This window comes from Phoca vitulina, unplaced genomic scaffold (genome assembly GCF_004348235.1).
Source record: "Phoca vitulina isolate PV1807 unplaced genomic scaffold, GSC_HSeal_1.0 scaffold21, whole genome shotgun sequence".
Classification (NCBI taxonomy): domain Eukaryota; kingdom Metazoa; phylum Chordata; class Mammalia; order Carnivora; family Phocidae; genus Phoca; species Phoca vitulina.
The window spans coordinates 25606322-25631807 of NW_022589724.1; the positions used below are offsets into that span (position 1 = coordinate 25606322).

Here is a 25486-nt window from a genome sequence, read left to right on the forward strand (position 1 = left end):
AAAACCCACCTACTCTAAAGGCCTATTGATAAATTTAAGGCAATACAACTAATGCCAAGGCCATTAAGTTCTTGGGTAAGTTACTCCCAAGCCCCTCCCTTTAGGCTGGTACCCAGAAGCCCCTCTAAGCTACTCAGGTGTAGCTCACCCCAGTACCCAGGTATTTTGGTTCATCCTTCCATTTACCACACACTTAAAAGTAGGAGTCATGAGCTCAAGTCGAACATAACTAATGAAAAAGAGCAAGACTCGGAAAGACCAAAACATGCCATTAGAAAATGGCCCTCAAGGACTCAAGACAAAGGTCAGGTTCGCATCAGTGCCTCTCAAGCCTAGCTGTACACCGGAACTGACAGGGCTTGCTTGCATTAAGGGCTATGGGCCCCTAGCCCAACTCAAGATTGAAACTGGTCTGGGATGGAGATTCCTTGCCACGTATTCATGCTGAGGTACAAGTTTTCTTTTTGACAAAGAATTTTATTCTTATGAAGAGTTCTATGCATATGCGGCCTACAAAAGGCCAAGAACTTTAGGTGTCTTCTCTGAGCTAGTCCCATACAGGGCATCAATCTGTCACCCAAAAGGAACTTGTTACCCAAATAGCTACTACTTCACAGGTTCTGCCACCCTGGCCCACCATCTGACCACAAAGGAGCTAGCTCCCCCAAAGAAGAGGCCACATCAAAAGGTCCACTGGTTGTCAAATGATCCTTTATTGAAACATTTTCCTTTGTAGTTAACTCTGTGGGAAAGAAAAAAGAAACGTGTCAGTAGGACAAAAAAATCTTATAGTCCAAACCCACTACTGACCATTTCTAGAACTGTTCCAGCCTATCTCCATGAATACATTAGCCTTCCTCCAGCTCTCACCCTGCTTTAGGCAAGTGAAACAGAAGTCACTTACAGCTGGGCATTCCACCGCACCACTGTTGATGTCATCTATGATGTCATGAGGGTGGCGGCCGTCGACATTGCAGCCCACAGACTGGGCAGTCCCCAGGATTTCTTTAATGGTTCCTAGAATTCAGAAAAGTAGCATCAGAGGAGCTTCAGTCCCTCATGATCCTCAGATACCCATGGGGAAATACTTGGGAGTTTCACAGAAGGCAAGGAGGAATTAATCCTATTTTATGGAATGACATTCCCACTCCTCTAATCCAAGATTCAGAACTCCCGTAAGCTCCTAATGCAAAGTCTCCATAGGTCCCTTCATACGCAAACACATCCAGCCCCTAATATTCACTGATACCAAGCCATTCTGCCACCCAAATTGTAGATCTTACAGTAACTTCCCTTCAAATTGGGAAATGCTACCACACAGTGAATACACCCCATATAACAAGGGGGTTCTATGTTGTCCACTTACCAGAGAGTTCTCTGGCTAAAGATCGGTGTCGCATCTGTCGGGCAATATTGACAATCTCATCAAAAGTGATATTTCCACTGTGCTTAACTGCAGGAAAGAAAAACAGCGTTTAAGCTTGGTCACCCAAGGCCAAAGCAGACCACATCATGCACTCCCTTGTCTTTATTTCCAGGCTGTTCCCATGCTTTCGGCACAGAGTCATCCACATGCAGAACAACCCTGTTTCCTAAGCTGGGGTTTACTATCAGCTCACCACTGGATTGCACCAGCCAACAGAAACTGATCGGGTGCAGTGGCGGGTGGCTGGGGCAAAATCAAGTCTTTGCTAATCTTACACAAATGAGACTATTTTAAATATGAAAAAAGACAAGTTTTGGTTACTGGGGTTAAGCTGTTCAGAGCATCATCCAGCTCAGAAGTGGCCTGATAACTGGTTATCATTATCACTTCACCCTACTGTTTCCCTCCTGCAAGCACTGAGTAGGGCCAGCCTCATGTTAGGGACTGGGGAACCACATGACACTTCCTGGGGGTGCCTGGCTAACAGCTTATCAAATCCCTCTACACCTCCCCCTAGGTTCCATCAAAGGGAAAACGTGCTGCTAAATTATCACACTGGGTAGATGACACCACTCACAAATTACCAGGGAAAAGGCCACTCACTGTTTTTCTGCTTCTTTCTGTCTCTTGGTGGTTCCTTGAGGGCTTTGATAATCAGGGCAGAGGCAGAAGGTACTACTTCAATCTGCAGAAGAGATTCTCCATGTGAGTAAGCCCCATTCCACCCTCTAAGGAAGACCATCAATACTGCAACCTGGCTCTCAAAAAACACGGGCCAGACTGGGTTTGCTGTACATTCTCGAGTTATTGTCACAATCGAAACATGTTCTAGCCTAAGAGACACAGTGATTTGCCCAATGTCACACAGGTGACAAGAGTTAGTATTAGGCCCACATCTTTGCTCTTTCTTGATCCAGCCTCTCAAAAAAGCCTTCCCCGCACTTAAAATTGCCCTCAGCAGCTCACCACTGGTTGCAGGTGCCAAAAACCTTCCCCCCAGGAATCCCAGAGGGTTGCCACCTCTGCCCTCCCCCTCAAACCAAGTACCTGGGCCTGTCTGTTCTGAATGGTCAGTTTCACCGTAATCCTTAGGCCCTTCCAATCACCGGTTGCCTTGGCGATGTCATCACCAACCTTTTTTGGAGACTAGAGAAAGAAAGGTGTATCATCACACTGTGCTCTAAGTTGATGTACAGTCTGCAAACCCATCCCTCTCACTTGGCTGACGCCCTGGGCCAGCACACAGAGCACTGTCTGAAGCACGTAACTGCACCTACCAAGTCAAGGCATGGCTATCACAGCAGCAGACATCAGGGAGATGGGGCTAGAGGTGAAGTTTGTTTGGGGATGCAGGCCCAGGGTCGTAAGATGGCAAAGTCCCTCACCCACCTACCCTCCCATAAGGACCCATGTGATAACGTAGGAATTTCCAACACTGGTTACATTCAAATCACTTGGAGAATTCTAAAGACACCAGGTTTCTCCAAGGATGGGATCTGGGCATTTACTACTTAGACTTCCTAACGACCACTAGCCTGACCAGGAAAGACATTCAGCGGGTGCCAACTAAATGGAGAGCCAAGGAAAAGTGTAACACACTGGTTAAGCAAGCCCACGTGGGAACAATGTTTGGTTCAGGAGACCAATGTCCAAGGAATAAAGGCCTAATACTATTCAGAGAAACGCAAGCTCAGTAAAAGCACAAAATGGAGAAGTGAGTAAATAGGGAGGGGGTCATCAGTGAAGCTGGTCATATTAATGAGTAGGTTATACAAGCTTCTATGTTAAGTTCACCAGGATCTTAACCCACATCCCATTTAATCCTCTACCGATATTTAACCCCATCAGTGATACGCCCATTGCCCTGACTAAAAAACAGGCTAAGCAGGCTGCCCAGTGTCACTCTTCTCAACCTTCACGCAAGACCTCCGGCCCACGCCTCATGTACGCTTAAGGCCGCAGTTAAGATCTTGACCCTGGAGAGTGAAAGTCACAGCTTCCAAGTAGCACGTTCCAATCTGGCATAAGACCTTGTTATGGGAGCACTTCCAGTTCAGAGGCTCGAGGTGCAGCAGGGGTTGCCAATCCGTCAACGTGGAAGGCACCTCAGATCCAGTCTCGTTTGCACAAACCAATGCAAGCTAAGAAACCGCCCTCCACGAGGATGACTTACCAGACCCAGCGGGCCGATCTTCGGGGCCAGGGCAGACGTGGCACCGACTTCGCCACCGGTGCACCTCAGGTACACTGGGAGAAAAGAAAAGATCAGTGTCCCTGCAGAGGGAGCCCGGAGCCACAGCCGTCTCTCCGAATCTTTCTGGGGCTGACCACTCCACTTGTCAATTCTCGGAACAGCACCAAGAGCCTCAGCTGGGAGCGAAGAAAGCCACCCAACCGCAGCGGGCGAGCCGCCTCCCCCCTGACGTGGACCGCTCCAAGCGCCACGTGGGACAGCGGCCTTCGGCTCAGCTACGGCTACCGAGGCCTGCACCGGGCCGGCGTGGAGACAGCCCGGCCACCGGCCAACCCAGTGCAGGGGGGACGCGCCCGGGCACAAATCTTACCCTAAGGCGTGCGGGCTGCAAAGCCACCACAGGTCGTCCGGTCCTCCCTCCCCATTTACACGTGGGGAAGCTGAGGCCCAGAATGAGTCAGAGACTCGGCCAGGACCTCACAGCGCCCTGATCGCTGCACTACGAAGGCCTCTAGCAGGCAGCAACTTAAAAAAGCCCGGCGTGGGAAAGGCAACGGCGGCTGGGCCGGAGGCCCGACGGGCTGCGGGGAGGAGGGATGCTCCGCTCCATCTCGCAGCCCCAGCCACATCTAAAGCACGCACCGACTTTGATCTCGTTGGGGTCGAACTTAGGCGGCATGGCGGAGGTGGCTGGTGTCGGATGAACCCGGATTCGGGACGACCGAAGAAAGTTGCACCTTTGCCGCCCCGAGCCGAAAGCCAAAAGACCGGAAGGTCTTCTGACTGCGCCGGATATAGGCAGGAAAGCGCGATTCTCGCGAGAACCGTCGGCTCCGCCCAGCCTCCCAGCGACGCCCTTGCCGCCATGTTACTTGTGGGCAGGTGCCTGAGGTTGACGCCTGCTCCGCGGTGAGTTGTAACTAGGGGTTTAGAAGGGGGGGTTCGGGGAGGTTCGACTTGGGGGGGCAGACAAGAGAGGGCTGCCCCAGGGCCCCGCTGTTCTCTATTCTTCCTTATCGTGAGGGTCACCCTTTGGTCCCGGTCGCAAAGCCCCGCCCCGCCCCTCCCCTAAGGGGTCTGCACCCCCATTCCGAGACCGTAGGGCCATGGCGACCCCCAGTCCCCTTTTAGCTCCTTCGTGATATGTGCATTTTGGTTATCGAAACAATTTTATTCAGGTCTAAATTTGGTCCAACTCTTAATTCCAAGATTCTATGGTTCTGAGTCTTAGACTTCGTCATCCTGGTCTGCATGACTTTCTGAGATTCTGAGTTTCGGTCCCCAGCTTCTGCGTTTGGAGGAGACCAGACTCCGGCTCCGCCCGGGCTCGTGCCCGGTGGTCTGCGACCCTGTGTCCATGACCAAGCCCTACGAGTGATCGACCTGCCGTCAGGTCCACCCGTGGGAAGGAGCATCGGTGACCTGTCCACCCACAAAGCCAGGTGGGGCTCTCCCCACTCCAGCCTGGGGAGAATGGGTGTGGTTCTTCCCAATGGGCTAGACGTTGGAGGAAGGAATGGATGAGGGGTGGACATCGGGGAGCAGGTTGGGAAGAGCTGATCTTATGGGAGGGATGGAGAAGGGATGATCACTGTGGGGGAGGTGGTGGGAGGGCTGGACTTTGGGGACGGGATGAGAGAGGGTTAGTCCTTGGGGAGCAGAAGAGCTTGTCATCTGGGAGGGATCGGGGAGGGCTGTTTTTAGACTGTTCCCCATCCCTGCTGGCAAGTGGGGTGACAAGAGGAGCCTGAGCCAGCTCTGCGGGTTGGCAGTCTCCCCAGACTGCCCAGGCTGCTATGGGAGGAGACCTGTGATCTCTACCCCTCCCCTTGAGGAGTGGGGTACCTTTTTCAACTGCATCTTCCCCCTAGCTGTAGTGGGCCCTGAGTAAATATTCGTCAGATGTATCGTGCTATGTGGCTGACATGATTGAGCAGTGATTATGTGCCAGGTAATGTGCTGAGTTTTACATATATGAAATCACTGGATCCTCCCAGAACCAGGTATTGGTAAGATTATTATACAGATGAGGAAACTGAGGCTCAGAGAGATTGAACAAAGGTGACATGGTTGGTGGATGGCAGATCTGGGATTCAAACCCAGTTACATTTTTTTTATTTCAATTTTTTATTTCAATTCTAGTTAGTTAACATATAATGTAATACTGGCTTCAGGAATAGAATTTAGCGATTCATTAATTACATATAACACCCAGTGCTCATCATAACAAGGGCTGTTCTTAATATCCATCACCCATTCAACCCATCCCCCACCCACCTCCCTCTATCAATCCTCAGTTTGTTTTTTATTGTTAAGAGCCTCTTATGGTTTGCCTGCCTCTTTCTTTTTTTTTGCCTTCCCATATGTTCATCTGTTTTTTTTTCTTAATTTCCACATATGAGTGAAATCATATAGTATTAGTCTTTTTCTGACTGACTTATTTCATTTAGCATAATAACACTCTAGCCATATCATTGCAAATGGCAAGATTTCATTTTTGATGGCTGAGTGAGATTCCATTGTGTATATACATACAACATTTTTTTTATTCATTCATCAATCAATGGACGTTTGGGCTTTTTCCATAGTTTGGCTATTATTGATAATGCTATAAACATTGGGGTGCAGGTGCCCCTTCTGATCACTACCTTTGTGTCTTTGGGGTAAATACCTCGTAGTGCAATTGCTGGGTTGTAGGGTATTTCTATTTTTAATTTTTTGAGGAACTGCCATAAACCCAGTTACATTTCATCCCAAAGCCTGTGCTGTTAACCATAAGCTTTCCTGGATGATTGCTTCCTGGGCCCATCGTTATCCCTTATCAAGTGCTGATACTTGCAGGTACTGGGCAGGCAGTAAGCACCTGGCTTCTGAGTTCAGCACACTGTAATTAGTGTGTGCTAAGTTATTCGAGCATGAAGGAGTTGGGCAAACCCCGCAGTATCAGGACTCGAAAGAACAGAGCTCCAGACTGGTTTTGCTACAATCCAGGCCATATAACCAGATCACTGAGCTCATGCGCCCGTTTCATCACTTTAAACCGGGCTGTGGTGAGAATCAGATGGAACAGTAGCTGTGAGGGTGGTAAGGTGTCTGAGGATTGCCTTGGAATTTTTATTCAATTAAGAGATCTCTTTGCTTATGATGTAGCTGGTGGAGTGTTTGGTTTGCCGATGCCACTCTGACAGTGTTTCGGGAACTAGAGGTGATTCATCGGTCCCGTCTGTTACACATTCTCAAAGAGCATCCTTAGAAAGACCTGCTGTGCTGGGCTCATGGCACAGATGGATGGTTGAGATGGACGCAGACACAGCCATCAAGGGTCATGCAGTCCGGCAGATCAGCTATGCGTTCTGCGTTAGTGTGCTGCCTGTCCTGGGTCCCCGGGCCCTGATTTCTCTCCTGTGCCCTAGAGTCCTGAAGATTACTCCAGGGGGGAGAAAAAAGAATGCCGCTCTTCTTCCGGAAGCGGAAACCCAGTGAAGAGGCTCGGAAACGCCTGGAGTATCAGATGTGTCTGGTGAGGGAAAATGGGTTTCCTGAGTCCATCTCCGCCTCTGCCCTCATGGAATGGGGCTCCACGCTGCCCCCAAACAAGCCGCGTGCTCCCTCCCTCCCATCTGCCTCCCTGACCCCCAGAGGAGATCTCTGACTCAAAGCAGACCAGTGAGGCCTCCTGTCTGTACTCGGGAGTGCCTTCCGCTTCCCTCCCGAGGGAACTGATGACAGTTGTCATTACTTGTTCATTTGCTCTTTTGTGCTGGACCTCAAGCCCCACTGAAGCAGGGATCATTGGTGCACCTGCAAAATGGATTAGTTGAACCAGATGGTGTCTTTGGTCTCTTACAGCAACTTGATCCTGTGTTTCTTTGGCTGGTTTGTCCGCTCTGCAAGGTGTTTTGTTTGAACGCATTTTTTATTATTCTTTTTTTTTTTTTTTTTTTTTTTTTTTTTTTTTTTTTTTTTTTTTTTTAAAGATTTTATTTATTTGACAGAGAGAGAGATAGCCAGAGCAGGAACACAAGCAGGGGGAGTGGGAGAGGGAGAAGCAGGCTTCCCGCCGAGCAGGGAGCCCGATGTGGGACTCGATCCCGGGACCCCGGGATCATGACCTGAGCCGAAGGCAGACGCTTAACGACTGAGCCACCCAGGCGCCCCTTTATTATTCTTTTTACTCTCAGGCAAAAGAAGCTGGGGCCGACGACATTCTTGACATCTCTAAATGTGAGCTCTCAGAGGTAAATCGGGGCTGGTGTTCTGGCTGTGAATTTGATCTGTCCTTTTTTCTTGGATCACATGTTCCTGAGAAAGACAGATGTGGACTGGGGCTTTTAGAATACCAGAAGCATCAGTCAAGTGAAGTGTTCTTGGATTTTGTTCTTACTCAAAAGAATTGAGATGATCGATGGCCTCAACACAGTCTATGAGAATCAAGGAGTCTAGAAAATGTACCCACAGATTTCTAGGGAACTGGAAGAATCTGGGTTTCTCCAGCCTCTGTATAGTACCAGAGATCTTTCTTTTGCCCCAGAGAGCTATTGATGGGTATGGTGTGCGGGCTGGGGATGGTGTGCGGGCTGGGGCCGGGCAGGGCAGTCTCCTGCCAGCTGATTGCAGGGGAGGGCTGACCACATCCCAGCAGCATTCCTCACCAGCCTCCCCCATCACACTCTCGGCTGCTCTGCACGTGAGGATTTTGCACTTGATCACCTCCTGCCCCATCTCTCCCTCACATGTGTGCCACTCAAAACAAAAACCAGCAGGAGGGGAGGCACTGACTCTTCTTTCTCTTATCTTAGATTCCATTTGGAGCTTTTGCAACATGCAAAGTTCTACAGAAGAAGGTGAGGTGGATCTTCATTTTCATAGACTTGTTTATTGCATGTTTGCTTGTTTGAAATCAGGTGGGACTTTTAGGCACTGTCTTCTTGGCATAGACATCTCCCTTTTCCCTGATTTTCACCCTTTCACCTTGAAGTAGGTGTTTGCACAGTTGGAAGAGTTGAGTTTGGTGTCAGATGGGCCTGGGTCACATCCTGGCCTTGGCCCTCGTGAGTTGGGCAACTTCCGCCAACTCTTACATCCTTTTTTTTCATCTGTGAAATGAAGACATTCCTATTTCTAGTTCTACTCTCACAGAGGTAGCATTAAGAATTAAAAGAGTGACACGTAGGGAGGTAGGTAGGTGGAGACTGGAATGCACTGGGTATGACGCCTGCCGCAGTAAACACGGGGTGACCTTGTTGTTCATAATAATGAAAGCTGTACTTATTTCGTTCTGGTCACCCGGCAGAGAGAGTAAGAATGGAATGAATGATTTTTCGGAAAGGCATCGCGGCTTTGCATGTAGACAACTAGGAGCATTCTAAATGAATTATCTAATGAAGGGAGGTAAAAAATGTTCCATAAAAACAGCCTAGTGAGCTCCTTGACACTAGAAGTTTCTATATGGGGGTCGATGCTATAAAAATAGCAACAGATGACATGGATTGAGCACCGGACCCCAGGCCAGCCCGGGGCTCAGTGCTTTTTGTCTGTTATTTTGTTAATCGTACAGGCAGCCCTCGGAGGCAGGTACTTTATTATTCTCTGTTCCCCACATGACGATGCTGACGCTAGGGGAGGTTACGATCAGGACAGCTGCACGGGGACCCTTCTCAGGATGGAAGGTAGCATTAGGCCTCGAAGATCCCTTCCACCCTTGAAATTACAGGCTTTCAGGTCATCTGATTCCCCATTTGGAGGTACCACGATTCTGAGCCACGTCCCCCATTGCAGTGTCCGGGAGAGCAGGGAAGAGCGGGCATGCAGGGTCTGCAGTGCATCCTACACCAGGCTGGCTGCTGTGCTTGCCGCTCTCCCTCCGGCTGACACACCACACATCTTTCCCACACAGGTGTTGGTTGTCCACACGAATCACCTCACCTCCCTGCTCCCTAAATCCTGCAGCCTCCTGAGTCTCATAACCATCAAGGTACTGGGGCCCTTCTCCCAGGGCTCAGGGACTCTGCCTGGTGTACCACGTGACAGCCAAGCTCCCTTTGTTAGTTTATGCTACACGAGCCTAACTTAATAGTCAGGCTGGGGTTGGATTAGCACAGTTTATGGGGCACCTGAGTGCTGTGCATGGGGTGGGGTTGCAGAGATAACCAGCCACAGGCCCTGCCTTCAGGGGAACTTGCCCAACAGGTAGAAAGACAAAGCAGAAAACTCAGAGCAGGTGAACTCAGAGTGTGGAGACTGACGGGCCCAAACAAGAAGGCCCCGGAGGGATGCCGGGCATCATGCGGTCGGTGTGGGGCTGACTTCCTCCTGACAGCCTCTCGGGGACAGGGACTGGGACATATTCACAGTACATGTGGCCTGTGGCCTCGGGATTATTCCACGTGAACATGAGCTGACCGTGGGCGCACTCCATAGAAAAAAATGGCAGCATCAGGCATCAGAGTGGCTTTCGTGGTTAACTCTGGTTTGTAGGAGTTGGGGTGGTTTTTACTTCTCTTTATTATTCTAGCCCAACACTTGTTATTTTTGTAGTAAAACAAATAACATTTTATACATTTTTTAAATATGTATTTTATACTTGTGCATGTTTCTATTTCATATATATGTAAATGGAACATATTTATGTACTCGTATATATGATCTATGCCTTGTTTGCTCATTTGTATTGCTAAAAAAATTAGCAAATACAGTTAAGCAAAGGAGGAAAAATGTCATCTCACACTCCAGAGAACCACCGTCAGTATATTATTGCATATTTGATAGTCTTTTTCTACATAAACGTGCTTATACTCTGAGGGTTTTCCTTTTTAACATAAATACTTAGGCATACCATTTCATAGCATACTGTTTTCACTCAACAGCTAAAAATAAATATTTGATAAAGAAAAAGGAAGAAATGGTTTTGAAAAAGGAGCTGAGATGGAATGATCCCGTAGTTGGAGAGGGAGGGGCTGATGTTGTTTCAACACCAGAGGCAGGAAGGGGCCCCGGTATCTTCTCACCTCCCCAGAGCCAGAGGTCTGCGGGCTTTCTCAGTTGGTGACTGTGACCCCTAAGCTTGTCTTCCTCCTGCAGGTTCTGGATCTTCACGATAATCAGCTGTCAGCTCTTCCTGATGACATAGGGCAGCTGACCGCCCTCCAGGTATGGCTGCAGGACACACAACACCTGCCTCTGACGGCAAGTGAGAAACTGCACGAGCCTGGAGAGTTCTGGTGGGGCTCTGGCCACGGCTGCCCTGGGCGCCGGCGCCCTCTGCCCCTTTCCCGTCAGGAAGCTCGGTGACGCCCTGGCCATGGGAGTCTGAGCTGTGGGAATCTCCATGCCATATTTTTGGCTTGTGCTTTTGGGATTTCATCATGAGCTTCCACAAGGAGGAAGCAGGAAATGATGAATTCGGCACTCTGACTCATCGTCCCACTTCGGATCAGTCATGGGCCCCCCGCATGCCCACAAGGAACTGAGCGTTTCCGTCCTATTATCTACTGATTTCCTGCAGCCTCCCTGTCAGGCAGGTGCTAGCATTAGCCCCATTTTACAGAGGAAGAAGGGCTTTCCTTCACACTTACATTAAAACCCATTTTCTTCACTGTGCCCCTTCAGACCCTGTACGATGGGCCCACCTGCTGTCCCGCCTCCTCTCCTGTCCCCTTCGCTCCCGGCAGTCAGCTCCTTCTGGCCTTCCTGCCCTACTGCGCAGGGCCTCTCCGTGCGGACCTCAGCTCTCCCTTCTGCCTGAGCGGCTCATCCTCTGTCAGCCCAAATGTCCCTGAGAACCCTCCCAACCTCCCTGTCAAAGTAGATCCACCTTCTGGGCCTCTGTCTCAGCCCCAGCTTGTTTCCTTGGGAGCACTAATGGCCGTGCGTAGTTCCTAATGAAGGGTTTACTGATTTGACGGAGACGTAGTCCTCGGAGGGCTGCACCCCCACCTCGCACGCTGCCTCCAACGTGGAGGAGACCAAGAAATGATGGGAATGAACAACCCTACGATGTGGGTGATGTTGCATTTTACAGGTGAGAAAGTTGAGGTCCAGAGGGATGCCTGTCACGTGCCCAAGGGCACACAGAACATGTGGCAGAATAGTAGGAATTGTCACCCCTTAGGAAGCCACAGTGAATACCTGGGTGTAGGATCTTTGGGGACTTTTTTTAACATGTATATTTTTATAGAATTGTTGCATTCATTGATTTGTAACTTTTGGATACCTGACAGTAACTCCTAACCATCTTTTGGTTCATCAAACATTCATCTGCCACGTTATTTTTAATGACTCCTTAGCTTTCCATCACATCAATGTTTAATGAGTACTTAGCATGCCATCCTGTTGGCCTTGCTCCCCTCACAGTGCCACATCCAGGAGGGAGCACGGTCTGCGGAATCCAGCAGACCTGCCATCCTGTCTGGGCACCACCAGCTGCCAGCCTTGAGACCTTGGGCATATCCCGCTGCCTTTATGCAGCTCAGCTTCCTTCCCCCAGCACTGGGATTCCTAGAGCCCTGTCATAGGCTGCCTCCCCCAGGTCCCTGAACCTGCTCATCCCCTTCTTCCTCCTTGCTTGATTGTGGGACCATCATGGGGCATTCTGTGGTCTCCATAAATGGTGGAATCTCAGCAAGAACCGGCTCCAGGTCTGGCTCTGCTCTCTCGGGCACGTGACTTCACCGCTCTGAGCCCGTGGGATCATAACCATCGGTGCCTTCCTCGCAGGGCTGTCAGGGGGAGTTAAAGTGTGTGCGGCACCCAGATGCTGCCTGGCTTGAAGCAGGGCTAGACCCTATTCTCTGTGTCTGGGTTCTCATGTCATTTTCCCCTTTCTCTTAGGTATTGAATGTGGAAAGGAATCAACTGACGTATCTCCCACGTTCCATTGGGAACCTGATCCAGCTCCAGACCCTCAATGTGAAAGGTAGGGGCCAGAACGCCCTGTCCATGTGACTTCAGTCGGCTCTGGGCTGTCTTGGCCAGCATCCACAGAGTGCTCCTCCTGGGAACCACTGAGCAGGAGGGCAGCCAGTCCTGGAGCGTCCCTATAAAATGGACTGACCCCCTTCTGGGGGGGGGGGGGCTGTCTCCATGGTAATGAGAGACAGGGTGTCTGGAGAGTTCCTGTGACTCTTCAGGGCCTTACAGAGAGGAGGCTAGCCAGTTCTGACACCAGGCTCCCGGACTCGGGCCCCCACATCTATAGTAATGAGGCGCGGTCGGAGTGGCAGCCTAGCTGGGGGAGAGCCGTCCAGGAGCCACAGTACAGGTTCTGACAGCGAGCGCTTCACCCTCGGGGAGGAGCGCTTCCTCAGTTGGCGATGCAGCGAGCCTCCCAAGTCCATCGGGTGGGGACAGGGAGGGGTGCCCCCCACTTGACAGGGGAAGAAAAGAGGCTGGGAGCAGTGACTTGCTCAAGACCACCCAGTGTGATAGTTACAGAGCCCAGAGTCACATGCAGGGTGCTTGCCTCCCATACCCCCAGCTCCCTCGTGTCCTCTGGTTGTCCTTAAGCACTTTCTGCACAAAATGCCTCAGTTTACCCATTGGTAACATCTAAATGATGATAAAAATAATGATACCGTGTTTATCGATCACTTACGGTGTGACAGGCACTGTGCTGAAGGCGAAGGGCTTCATATGCATAGTTTCATGGAATCCTTTGATGCTCCTGTGAGCCCAGACAGTATCATTATCCCCATTTTACATGAGAAAACTGGCCCAAAGAGGTAAAGTCCATTTTCCAAAGTCACCCAGCTAGTAAGTGGTGGAGTAAGGACTTGAACCCAGGCCCCTGAAACTGGATCCCTGTGCCCTTCCTCACGGAGCCTCAGGTCTCAGGACCTGGCGCACACCCCGGGATCAGAGTGAGGCACCCACGGGCCCCCAGGTCCTGGCGGCGTCAGGCAGGAAGCTGCTGGAGGGGCTTTGGGAAGCTGAGCTGTGCCATTGGGATCTCTCCAGATAACAAGCTGAAGGAGCTTCCAGACACCCTGGGGGAGCTTCGAAGCTTACGTACTCTGGACGTCAGCGAGAACGACATGCAGAGGTTACCACAGCTACTGGCGCATGCTCGAGCCCTGGAAGTACGTGCGGAACCGTTCTTGCCTGGGGTTCGCCCTGGCCCCCCCACCCCCCCTCCACGTTCCTGAGTGCCTGCACTCGTCAGGAAGTGCTGGGCTCGGTCGTTAGCTCACAGAGAGAGCGATGTCGAGCAGTTGTCATTATGTGACTTCTGCTGCCGTGACCGTGACAGAAATACACACTCCTGGAGTGAAGACAGAACATTGAATCCTGGTGGGGTCGACACTCTGTGAAAGATGTGTTTGAGCCGGGCCTTGAGAGAGGAACTCGTTTCGGAGAAGTAGACACGGGTAACGGAGCGTTCAGGTGCAGGGGACAGTACAGAGAAAGCAGGAGGTGCACAGCACAGGAGGTGTTAAGGGAGGAACGGGGGATCTGGTGTGGTTGGCAGTTGCTGTGTCTGGAGGGTCCAGATCGCGAAGAGCCCAGAGCTCCGTGACGGGGAGAGCAGCCTCACTTGGAGGTGTGGAAGCTGAGCATCAGAGCAGGGAGGGGGGACAAGCCCTTCCTGGGTCACTGTATGGGTTTGCCAGGGTGGCCGTAACAAAGGACCACAGCACGGGTGGCTTGAACAAGAGATTTATTTTCTCACGGCTCTGGAGGCTGGAAGTCCAAGGTAAGGGTTGGTTGCTTCTGAGGCCTCTCTCCGGGGCTTGTAGATGGCTCTCTTCTCCCTGTGTCCTCACGTCATCTTCCCTCTCCATGGGCCTGTGTCCAAATTTCCTCTTCTGATAAGAACACCAGACATACTGGATTAGGGCCCAGCCTAATTCATTTTGAACTTGTTTACTTCTTTAAAGACCTTACATCCAAATGCAGTGGCATCTGAGGTAACAGGGGATTAGGACTTCATATGTATGTTTTTGGGGGTCACACAATTCAGGCCTTAACAGACACTGACACAAGGCAGCTTGCTCAGGGAAGGTGGGGGCTCTTACGGTTGTGATGACAAGACAGCCCACATTTCTCTGGTGCTTACAAGGCTAGGTACTTAATCTGCATCAGTTCCCTGAATCCTCAAGAGTATCCTGCAAGCCAGATACCGCTGTGCCCCTTTGCAGGTGAAGCAGCGAGGCCATGGACAGTTTAAGGAGCTTGCCCAGGGGCCACACAGCAGTGATAGCAGAGATGGGGTTGAAAACCAGGCAGTGTGAATTGAGGGCCTGTGCTCTTCACCTCTGTGCACCTCAGCCTCTGGAACAGGGACTTATCTCTCCACGATGACACATAGTCTGGCCAACATCCCAGAACCCTCTGATGAGCCATCAGTGAATTACCTCTCAGTCCAGACTGCTGAACATCAGCATCTTTATCAGAAGTGGGTGGGTGAGCATGTAGACAGCAAAGGAAGGGGGCTGACCCCAGGGGCTGGTCCCTCCCACTGTGGCAGCCAGCCTGAGAATGGACAGGATGGTCAGCCCCTCTCCCTAGGCAGGCTGGAGAGACAGTGCTGTCCAACAGAACTTTCTGCAGTGATGGAAATGTCCAGTGACTGTGCTGTCCCAAGTCGATAGCCACTAGCCACGTGTGGCCCTCAAGCACTGGAGTGTGACTAGTATGACCAAGGAAGTACATGTTGACTTGTACATTTTTTTTTTAAGATTTATTTATTTACTGGGGAGAGAGAGAGCACACACACGCAAGCAGGGGGAGGGACGGAGGGAGAGGGAGAGAAGCAGACTCCCTGCCGAGCGCAGAGCCCCATGTAGGGCTCGATCTCACGACCCTGAGATCATGACCCGAGCTGAAAACGAGAGACACTTAACTGACTGAGCCACCCAGGCCCCCCATGTGCTTAGTGGCCACCGTACCTGAGCGCACAGCTAAAAGCGACGCTGATTCTGAAGCCCTCGTACATCAGCTAGTGGGAGCTCTGGGAGTGCTGTACTTTACATCCATTCTTTAAAAAAAAGCTTTTGAGCTTCTGGGTGGCACCTTGGACAAACCCTTTTTCAGGATGAGACCATAAGTGACCATTCTCGATTAAGGCCAAGGTCTTTCTCACGTTTTATCTATTGCCCATCAAACAGCCCTGCCGCTGGGTGCTATCGTGCCCGTTGAACTCGGAGGGAGCTGAGCCAAGCCTCAGGGTCAGCTGCCCTGTTCAAGGGCACACAGCTGGGACAGGACGAGCTGCAGTCTGACCGCATGCATCGCTGTCCAGTTGCTGCTCCCGCCGATAACGGGACACCCGCATCTGTGTGTCCCATGCAGTAGCCGCGGCCACCTGTGGCTGGTGCCACTGAGGGACTGAGCTTTAAATTCGCTTTTATTTTAGTCAGTTAAAACGTAAACCGACATGGCCAGGCGTGGCTCATGGCCACCAAACCAGGTGGTGCAGCCCCAGCACCCAGTTTTCCTGTTGGTGATCAGTATTACCCATGTGGGTGAATTTTCTTTAGGTTCGGCCTCCCAGGATGGGGTTTTCTGCTCTCGGGCCCCCCAGCCTCAGGCAGTTGGTTCCTGTGCTCCAGGGCAGGCTCCCCCTGCAGTGCGTGTCCCTGGGTGGAAGGGCTGTGCTCGCCAGGCCTGGGGGGCGTCTGAACTGCTTTCCCCACTCGGCCACTTCCGGCCTGGTCCCTCAGGCCTTCCCCTGGGGCGGGCCTGTCTGTCCCAGGCAGAGAGGATATGGGCTCCTGAAAGGGGCTTTAGATAACTCGTGCCAAGTCCAGGAGGCCTCTGGGAAGAAGTAAGAGGATAGCAGGGGGGCTTGATTCAACAAACAAAAACAATGGAAGACCTCACAGTAGGGCTGTGGATAGCTTTGTGAGCATTTGTGTGAACCAGGTCCCTGCTTCCTGGGCCTCATAAACCCAGAAGCAGGGGCGCGTGTGCCCGTATAAACACTGGGTTTTTTCTTAAAAAATCACATTGTTAAAAAATTCCAATTTCATGTAGAAAGTACCCCAGAATCTCTCCTTTAGAGGAAACCATTTTGAGCTTGATATATATTCCTCCACACATTTTTTTTATAAATATACTAATGTGAGAGAATAGGAGTATTTCTTTTAACAAACATGGAATCTTATTCTGTATGTTGTCCTACAATTTCCTTTTTTCCCACGTATTTAAGTTTTTATCCAAAACCATGAATCACGTGCTGGCTGCACACCAGACACCATTTTAGGTGCTGGGAACGCAGCAGGAACAAGACAGGTAAGCTGCCCCTGCTCAGCAGAGGACACAGTGAACACAGCTTCGTAACTAAACCAGGTGCTTTGGGATTGTGTTGATAACATGTATAAAGAGGTTCCCCTTGTGTCTGCAGACTCTGAGCCTCGACGCCTCGTCCATGGTTTACCCCCCCCAGGAGGTGTGCAGTGCCGGCACCCGGGCCATTCAGCAGTTCCTCTGCAAAGGTAAAGCCAGGCAGCCTGCCTCCTTCGCTCAGTGAGGAAGCATGGTCCCAGCAACCGCCCTGTGTCAGCCCAGACTTGGGGGACAGCAGAGACCGGGGAGACCACAGTTCCCGGCTGCTCGGAGCTCTCCAGATCTGGCAGGAGACACAAGCAAAGCAGATGGTCACAGGAAATCGAGTTACTGGTTAGGTTGGGGCATCAGGGAAGGTCCGAGAAAGTGGCTTGGCTGAAACCTGAGGGCGTTTAGGACTTAGGAAGGAGAGGAGGCCATTGCTGGTGGGAGGAGAAGCATGTTGAAGGGCCTAGAAGGGTAGGGCAGTGGGAAGCGTGCGGCAGAGGGGGCTGGGGAGGCCCTTGGGGCCTGGTGTTGCACAGGACAGGGCTCACTCCACCTGCAGGGAGAAGGGCCTGGAGAAAGCAAGTGTGGAGGCCAGGGACCAGTTAGGAGGTCATTGGGGTCATCCAGGACTGAGGCCACAGTGGACTGGACTTGGAGAAGTGACAGTGCAGCTAAAACCCAGGGCCACCATTGGTCCAGGTGCCCAGAGGGGAGGGCAGAGTACCTGGCCACCTCCCGTCTGGCAGATGGTCTTAATTAGGGGCTCCTGTCACCTGGGGAACTTGTAGAACACGGCCAAGACTCATACAGCTGTGGGTGACAGATGTCATGGCAAAGCAACAAGAAAGGAAAGCGAAGTCTTCCATACATGATTCCAGATCAACTGGATATTCATGTGGGGAAAAAGAACCTTAATTTCTTCCTTCAACAGGCAGCACCAACCATACAGTGTTGATAAATTACATTTCGCTAACATCAGAAAGACACCAGTTAGGGAAAGAGGGCAATCCATGAAGTTGGAAAGGATCTGTCCATATGGATATATGTCGGAAGCCAAGTACGGAAATACTCATGGCAGCACTGTTCATAATAGCCCAAACCGGACACAACCCAAATGCCTGTCGGTGGTGGAACGGGTCAGTACGCTGTCTCAGACTCACACAAGAATACGATACAGCAGTCAAAAGGAACAAAAAAAGCAGTCTTACTGCTATGGCCACGGTGAACCTTGCAGACACTTTTATCAGCACACGAGCACTGACCCCAAACCGAGTCCTGTTCATAAGGGTGATTTCACTCTTAAACATTCACCAAGCTATACGTGAAGAGTTTTTGCTCTTTCCTGTATGTATGTGATACTTCAGTTAAAAAAAAAGTTACACATCCCACAACGGCTCCTCAGGCCACACACCTACCAAATTAGTCTTCGAGCAACAGGTGACTCTGATGTGTACCCCGGCCAATAGCCGAGCTAGACAAATTCTTCGAGTATAATTAACATAGTGTTACATTAGCTTCAGGTGTACCACATGAGGACTTAATTCTGTACGTGACTCAGTGCTCATCACTGTGTGCTTCTAAATCCCCTTCGCCTATGCCACCCATCCCCCCACCCAAACCCTTTATCTTCCTTAAAAAGATTTTTCAATTATGCGATTTCTAGGTATACAGAAGACAAAGAATAAGGCAGTGAACATGTGTAGGCTTGCTCTGCAGCTTAAGAAATAATTCTTCAATTTGTTTACACGGTGTAGTATGTATAAATATGTACATAAATTTTTGGGGTTTGCTCTCTTAAAAACATCTTTTAAAATCCACAAAAGATAGTGCACTATTGTGATTCTGAGCCCTGCTTTTCTCACTCAAAAATAGGTCTTGGGCCTTTTCCTATCTCATGACGGATGCATCTGTCTTGTTGTAAAGTTCGTTCTAGTATGTCACGTGTTGGAGCCCCGCAGCTTATGTAGCCTTCCTCTTATAGTGAACGTGAGCTTATTTCCAGTCTTCCACTGTTGCGAGCATGTTAACCCAGCCCTCTCTGGCACTGTGGGCATATTCCCCCAGGGCAGGCCACAGTGGGGCTGGCAGGCGAAAGGGGCCAAGCGCTGTGCGCTGCACCAGTTTAGGTTCCTGTGAGTAGCTTCTGAGAGGACCCTTTTCTCCTTCCCACAAATAACACTTGGTGTGTCATCTTTAAAGTTCTTCTAAGTTTATTTATTCCGATGGATAAAAGCAGCCTACTATTATTGTAATGTCATGTCCTTGGTTTTTTGAATATTTTTTCATACGCCTACTGGCCATTTTTAGTATTTCTTTTCCTGCTTATATTTTTAAAAGACAACTTTGACCATATTAAAATCTAAAAGTTCTTTACCTCAAAAGGATCCCATCATTAAAGTTAAAAAGGTTACCATCTGGAAGAAGATAGTTATAATATATATTATAGGCCCAAGGTTATTAGCTACAGTATATAAAGAGCACCTATAAATCTACAAGAATAAGGCAAGCAACCCACTCAAAAATGGGTAAAGAGTATGAACCCTGTCAAGTTATATAGGAGAAAATTATGCAGGGCCTGAGAAGGTGAGCGTCTTGTCCAAGGTCTCATACACATAGGAGATTATGGACCCAGGCTTCTCCACTAATCTCCAGGCTTTTCTCATCTCATTCTCACGTGGATGGGGAGGCAGCTGGCCAGCATATCTATTCACTCAGCTGACACTTACTGAGTGCTTGCCATATTCCAGGCCCTGGCGTTAGGACTAGTGAGCAAGATGGAGGGCCCGGTTCAGTCCAGGGCAGGGGAGCAGTGGACCAGGCAGGTGGGACAGGACGCTGGGGAGGAAGTCAGAGGTTGCAGGAGCTGACGTTTCTGTCCCCTCCCTCCTGGTCCGCTTGTGTCCTCTCTTGCAGAGTCAGGGCTGGAATACTACCCTCCTTCTCAGTACTTGCTGCCGGTCCTGGAGCAGGACAGAGCCGACACCTCCCGGAACAGCCCTGATGGGCCCACGGACAGATTCTCCCGGGAGGAGGTAGAGTGGCAGGTAAGGCGTACCTGCCTGCTGACAGGAGTGGGGGGGGCGGGGTGCGCCCAGGGGGCCCTGGGCACTGGGGGGATGGTCAGAGCTGGAGGCCCTGGATTCCCCCACCAAACTAGAATTCACCTCCATCCAGACCAGTGTGCTGAGATGCTCTCACAAAGCCTGTGCCACCTCACTCCACCACGTCACCAAACATGCACCAGGCTCCTCTCTGCTCCCTGAACCCCTCGGGACCTTTGAACTTGCAGTCCCCCCCCCAATCTGGAATTCCCCTTGCTCCTCTTTCGCTAACTCCACCTCATCCTTCAGTTGTGTCTGAATCCCACGTCCTCTGAAAAGTCTCCCCGCCACATCAGCCCGGGTCAGGTCTCCTGCTCTATGTTCTCCGGGTGCCCCATGTTTCCTTGGGAGCACTTATCACGGCTCTAAATGAAGAATTACATGGGAGATGATTTGTTTAATGTCTGTCTCCCCTGCTGGATGGAGCTTGGGGAGCTTGGGGATCGTGTCTGTATTGTTCCTTGTTGTCTCTCAGCAAGTACTTCGTGCCTCGGTGCCCCTTGCTGTACAGGACTCCTGTCATGCTCTCCTCTCTGTGAGCAGTCAGGGAGGCACACGTGTCAGCACAGCGAGGGGCTGGCCCCCCCGGTCCCAGGGGGTGAGCTGGCCTAGGACGGGCATAGAGGAAGCTTGGTCAGCGTTGGCCGCATCAGCGAGGGGCACTTGACAGTGGAGGCAGTCAGAAGCCACCTCTGTCCCCCCTGCGCTCCCACAGGGGGCCCACAGCCCGGGGCCTCTGATGGCGGGCGGGGCGGTGGGGACCAGCTGCCAAGGGTTTGACTTCTTACCTTCCAAGGACTTTTTATTCCTCTCTGGGTCCCTGGTGCCCCCCTTCCCTGTTTGACAGTGCCACCATGTAGGCCTTTGTAGTTTTGTCTTTCTCTTGGCAGCTCAGTGAGAACTAGAGAGGGGGAAGATCTCGATCCAGGAAAATCACGTCCATTTATACCCTCAGGAAGTATTTGCAACATTTCTGATGCAGGATTAGCAGAGTGAACATATAAAGAGCTCTTTCAAAGCAGTAAGAAGGAGAAAACCATCCCAAGAGGGGGGAAAAAAGAAAGCCAAAGATCTATCAACAGGTACTTTACAGAATAAACTGGTACAGATGAGGGGCACCTGGCTGGCTCCGTTGGTAGAGCACCTAACTCTTGATTTCAGGGTCATGAGCTCAAGCCCTACGTTGGGCATAGAGCATACTTAAAAACTAAACAAAAAACAGTACAGATGATCAGTAAACGTGAAAAAAACCCAATTCCCCTAGTAATCAGAGACCGGTAAACTAAAACAACAAAATACTGTTTCCTTCCTCAGATTGGCACAAATGTCACTTTGATAATTTCTTGGCCAGAGTGTGGGGAAACAGTGGCCTCATAAATTGCTCTTGGGAATCAAAACCGGTGTTCCCACTGTGGAAGATAACCTGATAATATGGGTTAAAAATTTAAGTGGCTGTGGCCCTCGCCCATGATCCAGGAGTCCCACTTCTTGGTACATACACACAGAGAGACACTTGTGCAAGGAGACATTTACAAGAATGTTCCTTGCAGCCTTATTTGCAGTAGGGAAATATTGGAAGCCCCCTAAATGTCTGCCAGTGGGCAAAGGCTGAGCCATCTGTGTCCTGTCCCTACTATGCACTAGATCTATCCAGGCATGGATCACGGGACAGATGGGTAAGTGAAAAGGGCAGGCCGCAGAACACAGTGGATATAGTTTAGTGCCCTTTTTATGTTCAGAAAGGTTCAAATATATAGGAAAGCATATCAGCAATAGCCATTAACGTGGGGGGGGTGGGTAGGAGGACAGTCTGACAAAGGGGCACGAGGGAATTTTGGGGGGTAATGGGGTGGTTCTCTATCTTGACTGTAGTGACCGTTACATGACTAGAACTGCATACTAAGAAGAATGAATTATACAGAATGTGAATTTTGCCTTCATTAAAACATTTATATATGAGCACACACAGACAAATCTTCTGTATTTTCCAAAGGCACAAATTATGTATAAATAAATGTGTGCACTCGGGTCTGGTAATGGTAGTTACATGGCAGGGGGGCAGAAGGGAACCGGGATCAGGCTGGGGAATGGTCCATGGATACCTTACATGCTGTTTTAATTTTTTATGAAGAGAATATATTCCGATATTATCTGTATAATTAAAAGTTAATTTTAAAATTTTACTCCTACCTCAACATGGGACAAACCCGATTTCCTTATAATATGCTGCTTTTACAGCTCAGACAGCTTGATCCTGGCCTCTGAGCTGGATAACTAAATACAAGAGCCACTTAAAGATATCTGTGTGTGTTTGTTGATGTTTAACTATAAGAGTAATTCATGCTCCTTGTTACAAGTCTGAACAATACAGAAATATGTAAACTAAGCGAATGTCACCCCCTACACCCCGCAGTCCCACACCCTGGAGGTAATCATCACAAACTTAATGCATCTCCTTCCTGAGTCCGATCTGAACAGATACAAAACTCCAAGTTGAGTTTTGTTGTGTTGTTCTTACAAGAACAGAATCCTGCGCACACAGAGTGAAAGGTGGCAGACCTCTTTCCCTGCAGCTCCCCACCTTTGCCCCATTACTTGATAGCTGTGTGACCCACTGCATGGAATCACCATGACTTACTGAAGTAACCATCTGAGTTATTGCCAGGGTTTTTACTCTGTAGAACAATTCTGCAGGAACTTGTACGTGTCCCTTTGTGTTTGTGTTTTGGTGGGCTAGAGTTTTGGGGCACTGCAGGTATGCTGTACGGACAGGGAATCCCACATTCCACTTCTTGGTCCCCCTTATGGAGCACTACACCTTCTCAGGGCTGCACCCCCAGAACTATCCTGAAGAGCTTCCTACCCTGTGCCAAGCCCGGTGGTTCTCTGCCCTGCTGTCTGCTAGAACCCTCTGGGAGCCTTTATCAGACTACCCTTCCCTCTCGTCCCCCCCACCCCCCCCCATTCTGACACAGTGCTCTAGGGGTGGAGCTGGTTTCTGGCTGCCCCATGATTCTGGCCACGGGCCAGGAATCCCACTGCTGCCACCTTCTCTTGACCACTGTCTTTTTCCCCCCAGAATAGGTTCTCAGACTATGAGAAGAGGAAGGTAAGAAAATGTCTTTTTTCCCTTGGCCACTTTTCTTCTTATCAAAGATCTATTATAAAAGATTTGAGGGAACAAGTTCTTCCTGTCTCTAAATTAGACGGTAAACTAAAGGTTTCCTCTTAACTACACTGCCTCACCACATCCTTAACGCAGCCTCGGTGGTGAAAGGGTATCTCCACCTCACAGATGAGCAGTCTGAGGCTCAGGGACCCCGGACTTTAAACCTCTAGCCTCTGCCAGTGAACAGAATGTTTTATTACAGTTGGGCCCGGGGGGTGGGGAATGGTTAATGGGAGGCACTGGGTTTGGAGGATGTTGCTCGGTGTGAAGACCTTCAGCCCGCACTACTGGGAGTTGCGTGGATTCACCCTGCTCCCATGTCCTGACGCCCACAGAGCCTTGCCAGTCATCGCCAGGATCTGTATTCTTGCAGGAACAGAAGATGCTGGAGAAACTGGAGTTTGAACGGCGTCTGGAACTCGGGCAGCGAGAGCATGCCCAGCTCCTTCAGCAGAGCAACAATCAGAAGGACGAGATCCTTCAGACGGTCAAGGAGGTCCGTGAACGGCCAAGTGGGGTCAGGCTTGTCTGCACACTCCCTGCCAGGGGGGCCCTCTGCTGTGGGGAGGCGGTGGGGGTAAGCGCTCTCCCTTGATCTCCCAGAGCCTGGGGGGCCCTTACAGATACCCTAGCCAGCCTCCTCGTGTGTGATGGACACCCCAGGCCTAGCAAGGGGAAGCCCTGGGCCAAGATCACACGGAAGGGCCTGGCAGGACAGGGCCCCTTGCTGCCAGCTCAGGCCGGCTGCCTGTCCTGCTGCAGGAGCAGTCCCGGCTGGAGCAGGGCCTGAGTGAGCGGCAGCGCTGCCTGGACGCCGAGCGGCAGCGGCTGCAGGAGCAGCTGAAGCAGACGGAGCAGAACATCTCCAACCGGATCCAGAAACTCCTGCAGGATAACCAGAGGTCAGCCCCCACTCCCCAGACCCAGAGACCTTCCCTGACATCGGTACCCTTTGAAGAGCCCAGGATAGGCATCCATTTCTCCCTTATAGTCTCGATTCCTGCCTGAGGTTTTTGTTGTGAGGGTCCAGTCTTGGTGCTGCAGTTTGCACCAGCCTAAAGAGAAATCTGCTCGGGGCCTGACCTGGTCTGTGGCTTGTCCTCAGACCCGTGCCTCCCGAGTGTCCCGTCTGGGAAATGAGTGGGTGTAACGGGAGAGTTGAGATCACATCCTGCTCCAGTATTTTAGGTTCCAAGTGACCCGTTGCGCTGAGGTCAGCCATAGTGAGATTTTGCCTTAACAAATCCTGTCCAGGGTGGGCGGGGCTAGGAGCCAGTCTCGGTGGGCTTGGGGGAAAGGAAGCCAGATAGAGGTCTCCAGAATCTCTAGTTGGGGTCCCTTGGGGAAAGCCTCCAGAAACAGGCTTTTGCTATGTCCCCTGTTGCTTCCAGGCCTCCTTTTGCTTTTCACTCGCTCCTCCGTCACGCAGCCGTTACACGGTGCCCGAGCGAGCCAGCAGGCCTGCCGCGTGCCACGCAGCGTGCTCTCCCCTCCGAGGCAAGCTACCGGAAGGCTCCCATTTGTCGGGTGCTGCTTACATGCCGAGCACTTTGTGTATAGTCTCTCATTCGCTCTTTACAAATACTCCGTGAAGCTTTTTTCATGATGATCCCATTTTGCAGATGAGGAGCTGGGGCTTGGTGTGGCTGAGTACCTGGCCCGAGGACACACAGCCCCGAGGTTCTGAGCTGAGAACCCCGGCCGGTTCCTAAGCCCCCTCTTCACAGCCAGTGCAGCGAGGGGAGGGCAGTTCTGTTGGAAACAGGCCTGCTGGTGACAACTGCAGTGACCTTTTATGGTTTTGGTTTTCTCCACAGGCAAAAGAAAAGTTCTGAGATCTTGAAGTCGTTGGAAAATGAAAGGTTAGCGTTTCGCTCAAGCACTTTCTCAGTGTTGCCTTGGGGTTGGGGGAGGTTTTGGGGAGAGAAGACCTTGTGATTCTCAAGGATTATGCCAGAAAGTTTTCCTAAAGCTGTAAGGAGATTCACCTCCTTAGAAAATATTTAAAAAGAATCACCACCTGCAAGTTTAACACACATATACATTCCTGAGAAAAACTGAGACGTAAATAAAAAAAATGTGTAATGTCCAACTATATGGCTAATATAAAAAAATCAGAAAAATCCATTTCTGGGGCGCCCGGGTGGCTCAGTCATTAAGCGTCTGCCTTCGGCTCAGGTCATGATCCCAGGGTGCTGGGATCGAGCCCCGCATCGGGCTCCCTGCTCGGCGGGAAGCCTGCTTCTCCCTCTCCCACTCCCCCTGCTTGTGTTCCCTCTCTCGCTGTCTCTCTCTCTGTCAAATAAATAAATAAAATCTTTAAA

General features: G+C 50.7%; 2 protein-coding genes and 1 non-coding gene across 6 annotated transcripts in view; 1 reads left to right on the forward strand and 2 right to left on the reverse strand.

The window, feature by feature from the left end:
- Positions 1-690: 690 nt before the first annotated feature.
- Positions 691-4475, reverse strand: RPL12 (ribosomal protein L12). Its single transcript, XM_032418352.1, has 7 exons — positions 4263-4475; positions 3600-3673; positions 2474-2572; positions 2030-2111; positions 1367-1453; positions 905-1017; positions 691-742 (listed from the first exon to the last, which is right to left on the reverse strand). The coding sequence occupies exons 1-7, from the start codon at positions 4297-4299 to the stop codon at positions 737-739; spliced, it is 498 nt and encodes a 165-aa protein (XP_032274243.1). The 5' UTR covers positions 4300-4475; the 3' UTR covers positions 691-736.
- LOC116641472 lies at positions 1538-1666 on the reverse strand. The gene has a single exon (XR_004301188.1). It is a non-coding gene; the product is annotated as a small nucleolar RNA SNORA65 (small nucleolar RNA).
- Positions 4447-25486, forward strand: part of LRSAM1 (leucine rich repeat and sterile alpha motif containing 1) — a 38733-nt gene continuing 17693 nt past the window's right edge. For 2 of the 4 annotated variants that reach the window (XM_032418348.1, XM_032418351.1), the window contains exons 1-15: positions 4447-4529; positions 4906-5062; positions 7034-7140; positions 7802-7858; positions 8420-8464; positions 9517-9594; positions 10701-10769; positions 12450-12534; positions 13575-13696; positions 16963-17053; positions 19806-19936; positions 23073-23102; positions 23536-23658; positions 23925-24064; positions 24980-25024. In XM_032418348.1, the coding sequence (XP_032274239.1) occupies positions 7069-7140; positions 7802-7858; positions 8420-8464; positions 9517-9594; positions 10701-10769; positions 12450-12534; positions 13575-13696; positions 16963-17053; positions 19806-19936; positions 23073-23102; positions 23536-23658; positions 23925-24064; positions 24980-25024 (1088 nt within the window). In that variant the 5' untranslated portion in view covers positions 4447-4529; positions 4906-5062; positions 7034-7068. Of the gene's footprint in view, positions 4530-4851; positions 5063-7033; positions 7141-7801; positions 7859-8419; positions 8465-9516; positions 9595-10700; positions 10770-12449; positions 12535-13574; positions 13697-16962; positions 17054-19805; positions 19937-23072; positions 23103-23535; positions 23659-23924; positions 24065-24979; positions 25025-25486 lie in introns of all 4 variants that reach the window. The other 2 variants (XM_032418349.1, XM_032418350.1) reach the window with 2 other exon arrangements.

Coding starts and splice junctions, on each gene's coding strand:
- RPL12 (XM_032418352.1), bottom strand. CDS start 4,299: ATGCCGCCTAAGTTCGACCCCAACGAGATCAAAGTCG. Junction 1,454..2,029: donor CAGAAAGAAGCAGAAAAACA/GTGAGTGGCCTT, acceptor TCTTTCCTGCAG/TTAAGCACAGTGGAAATATC. Junction 1,018..1,366: donor TTTAGCCAGAGAACTCTCTG/GTAAGTGGACAA, acceptor TCTGAATTCTAG/GAACCATTAAAGAAATCCTG.